Here is a 14,458-nt window from a genome sequence, read left to right as displayed (position 1 = left end):
CCCCCAAAAAAAAAAACAAAAAAAAAAGTGCCGGGGTCGGTCGGTATCATGCCTCATCGTGCTTCCTTGGTGCTGGCCCTCGCCACAGCCTCGACAAGCACCTCGCCCAGGTGGACATTAACGTCCTGCAGCTTGACCTCGAACGCATCGCCCCTCTTCAGGTCAGCCGTCTTTACCCCCATACTTTCCAGGCCGTCCGGGACCATGCGCGCGCGCAGCCCGAACCAGTCCAACTCGCCTGTGATCCATCCCTGGGCGGACTTCCACACAGTGAACCGGAAGGTGCCGGGCAGCTTAGAGTCGTGCTCCGAGGGGTACTTCCACGCGCGGAAGAGCGCCTGGTGCAGGTACGCGTCGTTGCCGTCGACATTGCCCAGGCGCCGGATGATGCGCTGCCGGAGCATCATCCAGGGGAGCACCTCCGAGGTGAGCTTCTTGTCGTCAAAGGGGAGTTTCTGCTGCTGCTGCGCCGCCGCCGCCGCCGCCTTGTCGTTGCTAGTCTCCTCCTCCCCCTCCCTGCCCTCTTGCAGGAGCGCTGCCTCGATCTGCCAGTGTGCAACCAGGTCCGAGTACCGCCGCAAGGGGGACGTCACCTTGGCGTAGGCCTCCACGCCCAGGATGAAGTGCGGGCCCGGCTTCGTGGACATCTCGTCCGGCCCTATGAGGTCAAAGTACTGCCTGGACTGCTCCACGCTGGGATCCTCGCCGCGGAGCAGCAGAGGGTAGTACACCCGCTCGGTGTAGGCCCTGAGGAGCTCCAGGTTCTTCTCGGCCCCGGGCTGCTTGACGAAGGGGATGGGGATCTTGCGGTCCGCACACCATCGCGCGGCTATCTCTCCTGCTAAAATCATGGTGTTGGTCACCAAGGGCGCCTCGGCACCATTGCCCCAACTGATGCTGATGGATGGATCGCCGTTGCAGGTCAGGAGACCTGACGGTGTTTCTTCAGTGGAGGTTCCATCGAATGAGGCCTTGGCCTCGGGGCGGGCTGCAAAGACCGGCGCAGCGCCCCTAGCCAGACGCCTTTTATGAATGGCCATTGCGAGCCGATGAAGCGTCTTGAGTGATTCGAGCTCATCCTTTTGAAGCTCGGAGGCGGTCACCATCTTCCTGTTCTCGGGTTTCTCGGGGGGCTTCTGGCCCACTCGGAAGTTTTTCGTTGTTGCCCATGCAGGTGGCTGTCGGGGGTTTTCACATCCTACAGCCCGGTTGACCTCTTCGGGGGTGATGCAAATGATATCTTTGAGCCGACCGGGGGTAATCACACACTCCAGGAGGTCTCCATTATTATTCACCTTGCCGCTGAAGGTCAGACAAGGCTTGTCAGGGCCGAGAGAAAACAGCTCCTGGACCTCATTACCCACACCCCAGATGTTGGACTGGTGCCCCGAGACGTACAAATTTAGCGGCAACAGCTGAGCGCGCCTTGCGAGTGGACAATCGGGCTGAATGCGAGAAGCAGGATCTGCTACATGGATGTGTATCCAATTCTCGTCTGGATTGTCGGTCTTCTCAAAGGACACGGCATCGTCAACGTCGACTGTGTCTTTGGAGTCAATTGCAAACACTTGGTGGTCATTCCACTCCTTGCGCTTGCCCATGAAAGGGTCCACGGTCAATTGATCGGAGATGCCGTCTGGCCCCAGCTGCAGACGTTCGAAACCTGTCACCCGGGATACCGCAACTCCTGGGACGCAACTGGTGTAGCGTGAGTGAATCTCCCAGGGGCTCAGGTACCCTACCTCCTGCAAAAATGTCCACCCAGTGCTGGCAGACAAGTACTCGCTGTCTCGGTACTTACCGATAGCCCTCAGGATTGTGGATCCTATCGATTGGAAGCTCGAGGACAGCGAAAACTGACCATAGCCAGCCCATAAGTTCATGAAGTGCAATATGCTCAAATCGACCTCTGTCCATTCCACTCTGGCCGGGGGCCTGGGCTCCTTCGCAGGGCTAAGTGTCCCATGGGGCGTCCAATCACGGTACCGCCGGCTTTGGCCAATAGCTTTCCTTGCTTTCAGAATGAAGCGACCTAGCTGGCTCTGGCTCAAGATCGAGTGATCCAAAGACGAAAGCGGCTTTTTAACCTCTTTGGGTATATCGGTGAAGAGTCTGACCAATGTCTGCATGTTGTGTACCAACGCAAAATCCTCAGGCGGTGTGATGGCGTACACCGTCGTCTTGGTAGAGCCTAGAGAACCGACCAGTCGAAATCCAACGCTGTCGGCCATGAGAGTGCGGTGGACAGCATACAAGATGTGCTGCTGAAAGTCCTTGCCCTCCCTCCAACCTTTCCGCTTGGTCAACCGGCTGGCGATCTGCTCCAGAGTAAGATAGCTGTCCTTTTCACTGGCCAAGATCTCGTGGGCGTTCTGAAATTGGGTGGCGTGTTGTTGCAGAGCGACTTGCATTTTCTGTTGAAAGATGTTCATGGTGCGCAGGAGCGCGGCACCAGATGCACGGTCCGGGCCCATCTTGAGATCTTTCATTGCCCGTAGCGTCTCTAAGGGCAAAGCCTCTTTAGGCAGCTTATCAATGACGGGCTGGAGCGCTTCATCATCGACGAAATTCCTGACAACGAAGTGGGATGTCACTGTGGGTGTGGGAAACCACTTTCCAGACGTCGTGTAGAAGTGGTAAATCCCGTGGAAATTCCCAAGACAGACGCCCAACAAGGGAACAACATCGCCATCGTCCTGCAGCTCGATCAAGTCGCCGGCTCTGAATCTGGACGGTGGAGGGAGAAGATCAAAGAGGCCATCACTGTCGGGGAGCGCCTCGTCCAGGGCTGTTGGTTCCCCTTCTTCCGGCTCTATCTCGCCCAGAGGGCGCGCCCTAACGGACAGATTGCGCGCTTTCCCTGGGACAAGGCTGTCTTTAGATAGGGGCGTGGCCTCTGGTACCTGGTTCTCGGCTTCCCATTGCCGCAAGCGCTGTCGGATATTTGGAACAAAGTCATCTTTAGAGCTCGTATTGGGAGATTCTTGCACGGTCGCAAAGGTCTTGATATGACGAATAAAGTTAGTTACAGGACTATGCAGAGAAAACAAAGGTCACAGCTGGCACAAATGAATCGAGGTGCTCACCCTTCGGTCGATTAGAGAGAGGTTGTGGCCGCGGATAGAATTGCCTCGAAGGCTACTTCTGGCCAGCCCAGCCGCCCTATTGGAGGGCACTACCGACTGGGCACCTCTCGAGATGCATCTCCAGCAGATGTATGATCCAGAGGGAGGCAGTCGCATACTGGAAAGGGAGGGGCACTCAGAAGAGCGCGAGTGTGATGCTGTGGACGATGGTGCGCGAGCCGGGTCCCCGTTGAAAAGTTTATGGAGCAGCCCGCTTATCGCTCCCGATAAGAAACAGCCCAGGCCATGACGTGCATTGCATTCCACTAAAACCCCCTAGCTTGTCCGTGCGGGTACCCAGGTACTTGGGTTCCTCCCTGAGAAACAGACTCGCTCGGTCAAAACGTCTAGCAACATCAGACGGCACTTGTACATGCCAATGGACTTTATATGTGTGTACCCACACATTGATACACTCTACCCGTTCATATAGATACGTATCTCAATAGCGGCCAAAGACATTTCTTGGATACATTTTGCCCCTCGTAGCTTATCATTTTGAGGTCTGCTGGGGCGCCCGAATCAACGCCTCGAGCAGCACAGAAGCAACAGGCGAGAACCCCATTGGTCCGTGATTCCCTCCGGCCGTTGAGAAAAGCTAGATGGGATGGCCTTGGGAGAAATGTCTCATCCTGCTTTGCATGCTTGCCACATAAGCTGTGCTACCCCTTCATCTCTTGCTCGCCTCTCCCTCGCCTCACCTCGTGGCGGCCCGGGTGCACAAGACGTGCTGTGGATAGATTCAAAATGTCTCAGTTGCAATCGTCGGGCCGATCACAGCACAATCTCCCCTCGAGGAGCCGTCAATAAGAACGGTGTCGAGAACGGATGAGGACGAAGGATTCCTGTGTAATTTGATATGTTGCTTTCAGCGGCTCACCTACCTCCCCTCCCGTCTTTCGTCTCGTGCGACTCGACTTTGGCGCCCTCAAATCGGGAGACCTTTCCCTCGTTTTGTGGTGGCCTCTTCCGTCCGTTCGTCGATACTCTGGCCGCCACTCGTTCCCGGCCGACGGCTTGGTGCTTATTCTTTGTCCGTATCTCCATGTTTGCGGGCCATCTACCCGCAGCCTTGTATCGTTTGCGGCTTCTACAAGAGCCGGGCATTGACGCCGTGGAGAGGCGAGGACGCCCAAAGGGTACGGGCATGCCGGTACACATTCCCTGTTTTCAGAGGCAATCATCACAGCCGTGACTGGCTCCTCCTCCCGTTGCTTCTTTTGTTCCCCGGGTCCCCTCTTATACCACGGGCAGCCAGGCGCCCTCGACCGTCGGGGAAGGACGTTGGGCCCACAGCCGGACCTGACATATCTTGAAACGTGCGACCGCTCCCGACTGGCTTATTAGCAACGCGACGAAAGTTGTACCAGGCGTGCGTGCCCTTGCCACTCGCTTCGAGAACAATTACCAACCGGTCTTTACCCACGATGGCTTCACGACTTGTCGTGCTGGCGCTGGCGGGCTCCATGGCCGTCGCCCAGGACATGGACGCGAAGCCGGCCGGCCATGAAATGACGACGTCGGGCGACAGCAGCCCCGTGATCACCACTACTGCGCACCTGGCGGCTGCCGATGCGACGACAGCCAGCCAGGCGGTAGCGGCAACGACGGCCCTGCCCACGGCAATCATGCCATCTGACGTGTCAGACGTGTCGGGCACACCAACGACCTTGGTCATAGACACGCAGACGCCGCCTTCGCCTTCTTCTAGCGTGAGCTGGTCGATCACGACCACTTCTGAGACGGGGCACATGACCATGAGCCACGGCAACATGAGCGGCGTGGCGGGGCCGACTGGCGCTGGCTCGGCGTCAAGCACTGGGGGGGTTGACAATGTCAACGGCGCCGCGCGCAGCGTGTTCAATAAGGTGTCGGTAGGTTGAGAGCAGTAGCCTGCCAATGGGCGAACACGCATGGACTAACGGACCGCACAGATTGGGATGCTAGCCCTGTGCTTGGCTGCTAGCGCAGCGCTGCAAATGTAAGGGGCGGACAGACGAGGCTCGTGCCAGGCTCGTGCGAGGCTCTCCATCGGGACCTGGGGGTAATGTGTTATGGCTTTGGGTGTGTCTTGCAGTGTGGACATTGCTAGATGGGGCTTCTTAGGGTCTTTGAGCTTCGATTACCAAGTAATGAAAAGAGACTATGTTTCGAGATATCACGTGTTGCCGCATTGGCAAGCGGGTGGTGAAATCAAACAGCCTAACAGGCAGCGAGATTAGCTGCACGGCCAAGCTTTCTCATCACGAGATGGATCTCCTGGACTGGGCCACTGATCAACAGAAGGGTGTGAGCTGGCTGGCTGGCTGGCTGGCTGGCTGGCTTGATCGGAAGATTAAGGGCGGGTCAACGTCCAGGAGGGGGTTGATAGATATCCAGATGTTGTACATGTACTTGTCTGAGGATGGAAAGACAGCGATCGCCGCCAGCCCAAGGGAGGAGGACTGTGGTCGCTGGGTCGCTGGACCCCGGCCCAAGGATCTACAGCACAGACAGGCACAAATGCAGGTACGGGCCCTCTAAAAGGTTAGACTACTCCAGTTGCAGCTAAGGCGATGGAGACGGTGGAAAGAGCGATCGCCAATACCGACTGCTTGTTCAGGCAACCAATCTTCACAGCTGCTATCTTAGCCTTGCCAGCACGGGAACAGCCCATTTACGATACGAGCCAGAAGATGGAAGGTGATTGTATTGTATCCCACCGCACCGCATCGCACCGCACCGCATCGCATCGCTTTGCGCACCTAGCACCACATCAGCAGGAACCGACAGTGATAAGGGGCCAGGGACCACCACGGCGGCGACGGCGACGGCGACGGCACAGAGAGCTCGAGTCATCCGACAACAGCGAACACCCCCAGTTTTACCTGCCCCCAAGTGCCGGATATGCGGTCAAGCCTCGGAAACCTTCCACGCCAGCACCGCCCTCGTGGCACCCATCTTGCAGACGTCGCCTCGAGCCAACCAGGTCAAGGGCTGCAGGGCTGTCCTAGCTCGTGCTGATCTCAAAACCGTCCGACCGTCCATCTCTGCTTCGTCCAGACAAACAGACTGACAGACTGACAGACTGTCAGGCCTGTCGGGCTCGAGTGCTGCCCTGCCAGCCTGCCAGCCTGCCAGCCTGCCAGCCTGCACCCGCGGTGCTGGGGTAGTCATATATCCAATTTCCCTTTTGTGGTCCGTCCTTTCAAGCCGCGCCGTGACTGGCCCGCGCCGTCGAGCATCCCTGTCGTCGTTCGTCTGTTCTCGGTTTAATGCCGCCGACCAGCCTGGCATGTCCCGGCCGTTGCCATCTCCAGGTTTCCCCCTATTCCGGCCGCCCTCGCAACTACGGAGTACCCTACCATGAGTCCAAATGACAGCAGCCTCGCCGTGTCCCAACCTCATGCTAGCTCGGCCCCGTGACTGTCGAACCGACCTCACGACCGCTCGCCTGCGGCCTGCCCTGCCCACGATGAGGAGTGAGGTCCAAGTCTTGGCGGCACCCTGCGCTCTCAGATGGGTCACTTGAGCCCACCGAGCGCTGATGAGCAGGTGGATATCATCTCTCCGTCGACACTGGAGAGATTAGCACTCTCGCCCAACCACACAGCCAGACACCCAGACACCCAGACCATGCGGTGGGCCTCCCCGTCGGACTCGACTGTGGGGCTCCACCCGCCCATCTCGCCGTCAGTGCAGATGTGTGATCAGGGGTACCGACGCTCTGCCCGGCTCCGCTCCACTTCACTACCCCGGCGTCGCCAGAGGTAATAAAACAATACACTCCTCGACCCGGCGCCCTCTCATCCCACCTGTTCCCCCTTCTTTTACCTCCCCCACGGACCCCTTTGATGCGGTGATATTGTCAAGTGGAAAGCATCGCCAGCTTTCGCCTCTCCGTACCATAATCCCGACCTACCGCTTCACTCTTTCAGCGGGCACTCGTTATTCTGCAAAAGAAGAAAAAGAAGAAAAAAAAAACTAACCCTCCGAAATAATTACCCGACTGTAATACGGTGTCTTTGTGGTTTCACCCCGGAAACATGAAGACCTCATCCCTTGTGGCCGCCGCCCTCCTCGGAGGTGCTAATGCCCATGCCCACCGCCGCGCGCACGACCTCTTCAACAAGAGGGCCAACGACACCGAAGTCTGCGTCCCCGGCTGCACTACCTACTACACCACCGTCACTGGCACCGACTTCATATGTATGTCATCAGTCTCACAAACCAGCTGATATCGGCCTGTGTTGCGGGGGACTAACTCTCTGAACAGGGCAGCCAACCCCCAATGCTCCGGCCATGACCCCCAGCAGCGCTGTCATCACGCCTCCCTCTGAGGCCGTGACCCCGACCGCATCTGCTGCCACTTCCCCCGTGGCCGAGACTCCTGCCGTGGTTCCCACCCCTATCGGCCACACGGTCCCCACGCCCGGTAAGTACTCACCCGTGGTGGTGACGAGGATCCATCAAGGGCACCGGCTGACCGCGCTGCAGGAACCTACACTTTCCCGGCCACGACCATGACCGTGACTGAGACCACCTCTACCGTGGTCCCATCCACGACTGAGGTGCCCGTCGGGACCCACACGCTGGGCGGTGTCACCACGTAAGTTCACCCGACACGCCCCATCTCCCGGCCCGGATGGCCGGGGCTGGGTAGCCGGGGCTGGGTACTCAGTGCGGGTCTGCCACTGGCGATCATGGCTAACCCATCTGTGTAGCATCGTGGAGACCGCTACGACGGTTGTCTGCCCTTACGCCACTGTCTCGACCCAGAGCGGAGGAGTTGTCACCAGCCTGATCCAGACCACTACCTACGTAAGACCCACCAAACCTCCGCAAGTGCTATGCGAGTTGCAGCGCAAGACGCTGTGGGAGATGAGGCTGACTTTTTGAACCAGGTCTGCCCATCCGCTGGCACTTACACTATTGCTCCTACGACCACCACTGTCACCGTCCCCGAGACCGTGACCGTCCCCGTTGTGGCGACCTTCACGCCTGGTACCTACACCGCACCGGCCGTTACCACCGAGGTCACCACCCAGACCGTTATCTACTGCCCCTTCGAGGGCGTTGAGGCCACCTCCACTAGCGCTGTCGTTGTCCCCGGCCCCTCAAGCGCCGCCGTCCCCCCCGCCGTCCCCAGCGCCGCCGTCCCCAGCGATGTCGTCCCCAGCGCCGCCGTCCCCAGCGACGTCGTCCCCGCCGCCGTCTCCAGCGTCGTCGTTCCTCCCGTCTCCAGCGCTGTGCCACCGCCTGCCAGCTCTCCGGTCGCCGTCCCGACCACCTCTTCGGAGATTGCCCCCGTGATCTCGTCGGCTTCTTCCTCTTCTTCCTCGACCGCCGCTTCCTCCACGCCTACTGGAACCCTGGGTGGCGGTGGAGGCCTGTGGGCCATGACCTACACGCCCTACGACTCCTCGAACGGCGAGTGCAAGACTGCTGACTCCGTCGACGCCGATATCAAGTCCATCTCCGAGGCTGGCTTCACCACTCTCCGTGTGTACTCTACCGACTGCGACACCCTGCCTCTGGTTGGTGACGCCTGCAAGAAGTACGGCCTCAAGATGATTGTCGGTATTTTCATTAGCGAGTACGGCTGCGCCAACGGTTCCCCCGATGTCGACACCCAGATCTCCGCCCTCAAGGAGTGGGGCCAGTGGGACCTCGTCGAGCTCATGGCTGTCGGAAACGAGGCCCTCTACAACGGCTACTGTACCGCCCAGGAGCTCGTCAACCTCATCCAGCACGTCAAGAGCGAGCTGACCGACTACACCGGTCCCTACACGACCACCGATATCGTCAGCGCCTGGGAGCAGGAGGACGTCCAGTCCATCGTGTGCGACGCCGTCGATGTCGTTGCCGCCAACATCCACTCCTACTTCAGCGCCGATGTCCTGCCCATCGACGCCGGCAAGTTTGTCAAGAGCCAGATCGAGAACGTCGAGAAGGCCTGCGGTGGCAAGCCCGGCTACGTCCTCGAGTGTGGCTACCCGACTGCCGGCAACGTCAACGGTGTCAACATTCCCTCCCCGCTGAACCAGGAGATCGCCATCACCAGCATCAAGGAGACCATGGGTGACAAGGTCGTCTTCTTCTCCGTCAAGAATGACGAGTGGAAGGCTGACGGCGCCTGCAACTGCGAGAAGCACTGGGGCGTGGGTAACCTCTTCGGTATTGTCAGCATCTAAGTCAAGTCGGTAATATAGTAAGCGCTTGGATATAAGAAAATTTGTGTGTGTTTGACCTTCTTGTACATCGGATTCATATGCCAACTTCACCCAATTCGATATGCCAATTACTGCCGCCATTCAACAACTTCACCTTCATATAACTAACATGGTGTACGAGTGCCTTGTGGCTGTGCAAGGGTGTCAGTCAGAGAAAGAGCCGGCCGGCCGAATGTTAGCGAAACAGTTACATTTTGAGATTGGAGATTTCGTTGCTCTACGCACAAGATAGGATCCGCATGTAGACAGACATGTATCAACAATATGGCAAGGCAAGGCTTGCAAGTCCTCACACATCATGTCTTTGTCTTTTCCTCGTCACCGACCCAAGATGGCTGTGCTGTCTCTATCATCCGGGCCCAGGCGCCGTGCTCATGATTAGACGTGGTTGCCCCTGCAGCTTCAAGGGAGAAGAGTGGCCACGTGCGAGCCCAAGTACCCGGACGAACCAACCACGGTGCGCCTCCTGATGTGCTTCTTTTGTCTCGCCAAGAGGAACAACAGCAGCACATCCAAATGTTGCGCCTCACCGTAACACATGCTTTGCAATTGCTGTGGAGCCGTCTGTCTCTTCGTATGCGCACAAGCGCCTCCCGCTGTAATTTGCTGTGATGTAAGATCGCAATGTTGGTGTAGTGGCTATGCAGCATACAACATGACGCAAGAAGCCCCTGCCTGAGACTTGTTTGTCTTTCTCGCAAGTCACAAAGGTTGTTGACAGAATATGCAAATGGGTGCGAATGCCCCTCTTGTTAGTGCTTGGTCCTATTCAATACTGAATGTATAATGCCCCTGTCCTTTGATGACAACCACGGCCTTCCAGGACTTGAATTGCTTATAATTTGTATCAAAACGTTTGTTCCTATAGTAATTTGTGACGTCACAGCGGCATTTGATTCCCGCCAGCCTGTCATAATATAGAGGAAACGAAGAAGTGAATGTCTTTCCGAACATGCAGTAGAAGAAATAACTTGTCGGAACCGTCTAGGTCGTTAGATGAAACACGGATGGGTGCGCCTTCTTTCCATGGACACAAAAAGCTAGGAAAGCACAACAGAGAATCTGCAGAAATGTTTCCACGTTGGATCGTGCCTGAGATCGAACGCTCCCAATGCCCGAAACTCCCGTCGAATCGTTCATGCAATGCTGAAGGTCGTGTAATAATGCTGGGTGAGACGCGGCTTCTGCCGCTTCGGGAGGGTTTCGAAAATTTTCGAAGGGTATCATGAGTGTTGGCAATTATATAGAAAAAGAGTCTTGCCGGATGTGCTCGGCCTGGACTCAGAATGGCGTCAGGGGCTCCAGAGCCAGGGCACGGCGTCTCCTTCGATTGTCAGAGTGCCTTTTTATCTGCCTGGGTGAGGTCCCCGATTCGTGCCAGTCGTAAGTGGTGTTCTTCCACCACCGGTCATACGGCCTATGCCTTGGATCATCGAGGTCGTAATTCCTCTCGGCGCCGACTCCGCATCGCTCGAGCTGGAAAAGTCCACCCCTGACACGATCGCAGCACAGGACGTGGAGGTCTTGCCCCTCATTGACGAAGGAAACACCGCCGATCTCTCCGAAGAAGTCGAAAGTCTGTTTCGCCTGGAAGGTCTGCGCGTCGATGATATTGACAAAGTCTGCTTCTTCTGCAGCAACCAGCACGCGCTTCCCGGACCCCACGGGCGAGAACTTCAGCGCTCGGACGCCTGCCATTTCAGATCGCAGTGTACAGACGGGCGTAGCAATTCCGCGGCTATTGGTCCAGCGGCGGGCGTCCCAGATCTTGATAGATTTGTCCTGGAAGCCAGTTGCGACGGTCCAGCCGTCGTCCGCCCAATCGCATGCAAACCCGAAATCCTCGTGGCCTTCGAGACACTGCAGTATTTCAGGTTGGCCATCGGCTTCTGCTTTCGTGATGAAGACCTGCTGCTGATCACCGACCATAACTCGTAGCCGACAGTCCGGGGAAATAGCAGAGCAGTTGATGGGTTGCGGAAAAGTCATGTCCGAGACAAACTTGTCCGTCGCGACATCTAGAACACGGAAGCCTTTGTCGTTGGAAGCGAATGCAGCCCTTGGACTGGACGAATTTCGGGACAAGTGAAGCTGCACATGATTGGTGATGCCGCTATTGTCATTTGTGATAGTTCCCTCATGGACCTGTGCGTCGCCGTCGTCGTCATCCGAGTCCAGCCGACGGAAGCAGTACTCGCCAAGAAACCCACCCGCCACCAGTGTACCGTATTCTGCGGCGAGAGTCGAGACCTGTAAATGTGGTGTATCCTGGGCTTTCATCGCAATTTTGCCCTTGCCGGAGACGGGGTTAAACTGGTGAACCGCCATTTGACTAGGATAGAAAACTTGGCTCCTGGAGGTCGATGCCAACACATTGCGCAGCTGGAAATGAGTAAGGTTGACGTTTTTCCGTACGTTCAGGCGTCGGAACCTGAAATAGTTTTCGGTGCATGGTAGAGCATCATGGTGTTCCTGCGACAGTCAGCCCACTTTTCATTTTTCATCGTCACTTGTAGTTTTTTCTGGTGACGTTTCAAAAGCAAAACACGCAGACAGGCGAATAATAAGCACTTCTTACCTGCCATCGGTCAGAACGCGGTATGTTGACATAGTTCTTGTATGTGAGTAATCGCCGCTCCCGAGCCTCGCTTCTTGTGACCCCCAAGTCGTCCCAGTTCATCCCCTGGACGTCGCAGCTGTCTCCCTCAAGATCGTTGTATTCTACCCGTGAGAGATCCTTGGAAATCTGGGGACTGATCCTGTCCAACCATGGATATCGGCCACGTTCCCGCGAGACCCCCTGCCATACTCCATTCTGCCATGCCCAAACGCGGATGAAATCGGCAAGGTTATAGTTTTCAGGCCCGAGTGCGACAGTGTTCGGGTTATTCATCAGGTTTGTGTGCGCTGTCTGGGTGTGGTGCAGGGGGACGTGATGCGCGATGTCGTTGTTCGCTTCATGGCCGTCTTCTGGTGGGCCATGAGGAGGTTGTGGTGGTTGTTGCATGGTGACAGCAGGATGGGTATGTGGTATGGAGCCCGGATATTGTAGAGCGTATTGGGCTTGGAAGGCGGCATAGTGCGGAACTGGATTCATCAGAGGGGGAGGGGAGGGGAGGCCGGCCAGGACAGCGTGTGAGACACTGATGTCGTCGTCATGGTCGGAGTCATAATCGACGTCCATGCCTTGGGTCAAGATGTTGGCGATGTCTCCGTAATGAACGGGCGCGCCGCCGTCGTCCATGTCATGGTCGTCGGACATGTCGTCGGCCTGGGACTGGGTGTCGGCTGAGTGGAGGAAGGACAGATGACGCTCCGAGTCGTGGTCATAGTCGGACGGCTCGCGGTCGTAGGAGGAGGCGTGCAGATAGTGCTCAAAGTCGGAGGCGGATGCGGAGGCGGAGGCAGTCGCCTTGAGGCCGTGATCGACAGCGGCCGTCGACTGTGAAGGAGGAACGGGCGAGGACGAGGACGAGGACGAGGACGAGGACGACGGCTCGCCGATGCTCCCGTAATACAAGGAGTTGTGAGGCCGGTCTGACTCGTCAGACCACATGTCGGTCGACTAGCCAGGAGATTGCTGGGCTGGTCGCATTCGCAGCCGACAAGGAAATGCTCGACGGTGGAAGCCCCTCCTCGACGACTCCGGCTGGGAGAGCACTGCCCACTTCCCGGGCAAATGTAGTCGCAGAAGGCTCCCGGCGGGGGATTGTTGGACTCGTCTTGGGAGTGCGAAGCCAGGCGGGAGAGGGTGACTGATTTAAGGGGGGCAGTAGAAACAAACCAGAGCAAGATGAGGTGAGACTGCCGGTGGTTGGAGGTCAGGATTGTGTCGGGATCGCAAGTGAATGGGCGGCGCCGTATTGCGGAAGGTCTGTCTGGTGGGAATAGGATTATGACGGCGGGCACAGGGCGAGGGTGGTATGGGCTAGACCAGACGAGACTAGACCAGGTAGGTAATCGAGTCAAGCTCTGGCGATCGTGGACGGGATTGTGATCTTGTGCCGAGTGATTTGTCGATGGATGCGACGGTGGTGTGATGGTAAGAAAGTTAGTCTGCCGTCAGACTTCAGGCCTGGGAAGTTCAGACGGGAGGCAGTCACTGCAGTGGCCGGTCACCTGGGCAAGGACTCGCAAGGTTTTGGGCTGGCGGTGCGATGGTGAGGAGTGGCAGTCGGCCGCGGCCGTGTGTGGCCTTGGAACTCGACGGTTGTGGCAGCGGAAGCCAGCCAGCAGCAGCAGAACAACGTTATCGGTACCGCGTCTAGTTGGCTGGAGGGCTGGCAGGGCAGGGGTGGAGGGGGTGGGAGGGGGGGTCGGTCAGGTCAGCTGTGCTGAAGGGGAGGAAGGTCCAAGGATCCAAGGGTGAGCGAGGTGAAGCAGTTGACGCGGGGAAAAGGCGAATTGGACGTCGAGTGCAGGCTTATGACAGGGACTGAGGGACTTTGTGCTGGCGCTGGCGCTGGCGCTGCTGGCTGGCTGGCTGGCTGGCTGGCTGCTCTGGTTGATATCTACCTATTCTGTCAGTTTTGTCTGGTAAAATGGACTGATCCGGCCAGGCGGCTCCAGACTTTGCGACATGCATTTCGGATTCCCGTTGCCTCGTCACCTATCGCTAAACGGGAATAATACTCCGTACCTAGGTAACGGTATCCTGTTCCTTCCTCTGATGGGGGAATGTGACGCTCGGCAGCGGGGCCACCCGCCTGACATTGACATGGGGCTTCGGAGACTGTGGCCCTTGATGTGGCCCTGCACTCAGCCATCAGAGACGTCAACAATCTATCTGTCAGTCTGTCAGTCAGTCTGTCAGTCTGTCCAATCCGTCCAACGGTCCGTCAGACTACGCCAGACCGGCCTCGGGATGGCGGAAGTCGACAAGCAGCCATGGCTGGGGCTGCTGGGGTTACGATGCATCCATCATCAATCATGGATCAGCACCAAATATGGTCTATTTGCTGCTGTCAGTCTACTAGCACCGACTCTTATCATGTGTCAACCCTCACCCTCACATCTCACACACGCTTTGGACCTACCTGACTACCTAGGTAACTACTTGATAAGTACGCTTACACTTACACGTAACACGTCCTCCACGTCCTCACACCCTCACACCCTCAC

General features: G+C 57.4%; 4 protein-coding genes across 4 annotated transcripts; 2 read left to right on the top strand and 2 right to left on the bottom strand.

Moving 5' to 3' along the window:
* Positions 1–10: 10 nt before the first annotated feature.
* On the bottom strand, positions 11–3,306 carry KVR01_004871 (uncharacterized protein). Its single transcript, XM_044794210.1, has 2 exons — positions 3,087–3,306; positions 11–3,002 (listed from the first exon to the last, which is right to left on the bottom strand). The coding sequence occupies exons 1-2, from the start codon at positions 3,240–3,242 to the stop codon at positions 54–56; spliced, it is 3,105 nt and encodes a 1,034-aa protein (XP_044645316.1). The 5' UTR covers positions 3,243–3,306; the 3' UTR covers positions 11–53.
* A 1,246-nt stretch (positions 3,307–4,552) lies between these two features.
* Positions 4,553–5,110, top strand: KVR01_005660 (uncharacterized protein; the record flags this gene model as incomplete). The annotated part of the gene is made up of 2 exons (XM_044785474.1): positions 4,553–4,999; positions 5,060–5,110. 2 exons carry the CDS (start codon positions 4,553–4,555, stop codon positions 5,108–5,110), a joined length of 498 nt encoding a protein of 165 aa, XP_044646105.1.
* A 676-nt stretch (positions 5,111–5,786) lies between these two features.
* KVR01_005423 (uncharacterized protein) lies at positions 5,787–9,636 on the top strand. Its single transcript, XM_044782725.1, has 5 exons — positions 5,787–7,313; positions 7,381–7,539; positions 7,602–7,713; positions 7,829–7,925; positions 8,009–9,636. The coding sequence occupies exons 1-5, from the start codon at positions 7,151–7,153 to the stop codon at positions 9,296–9,298; spliced, it is 1,821 nt and encodes a 606-aa protein (XP_044645868.1). The 5' UTR covers positions 5,787–7,150; the 3' UTR covers positions 9,299–9,636.
* On the bottom strand, positions 9,613–14,253 carry KVR01_005273 (uncharacterized protein). Its single transcript, XM_044785199.1, has 3 exons — positions 13,977–14,253; positions 11,916–13,848; positions 9,613–11,809 (listed from the first exon to the last, which is right to left on the bottom strand). Exons 2-3 carry the CDS (start codon positions 12,891–12,893, stop codon positions 10,619–10,621), a joined length of 2,169 nt encoding a protein of 722 aa, XP_044645718.1. The 5' UTR covers positions 12,894–13,848; positions 13,977–14,253; the 3' UTR covers positions 9,613–10,618.
* Between the last annotated feature and the right edge of the window lie 205 nt (positions 14,254–14,458).

Source organism: Diaporthe batatas (genome assembly GCF_019321695.1).
Source record: "Diaporthe batatas strain CRI 302-4 chromosome Unknown Contig00005, whole genome shotgun sequence".
NCBI classification, from domain to species: domain Eukaryota; kingdom Fungi; phylum Ascomycota; class Sordariomycetes; order Diaporthales; family Diaporthaceae; genus Diaporthe; species Diaporthe batatas.
The sequence above is the reverse complement of the archived record's forward strand: the minus strand, read 5'-3'. Positions and strand labels throughout refer to the sequence as shown.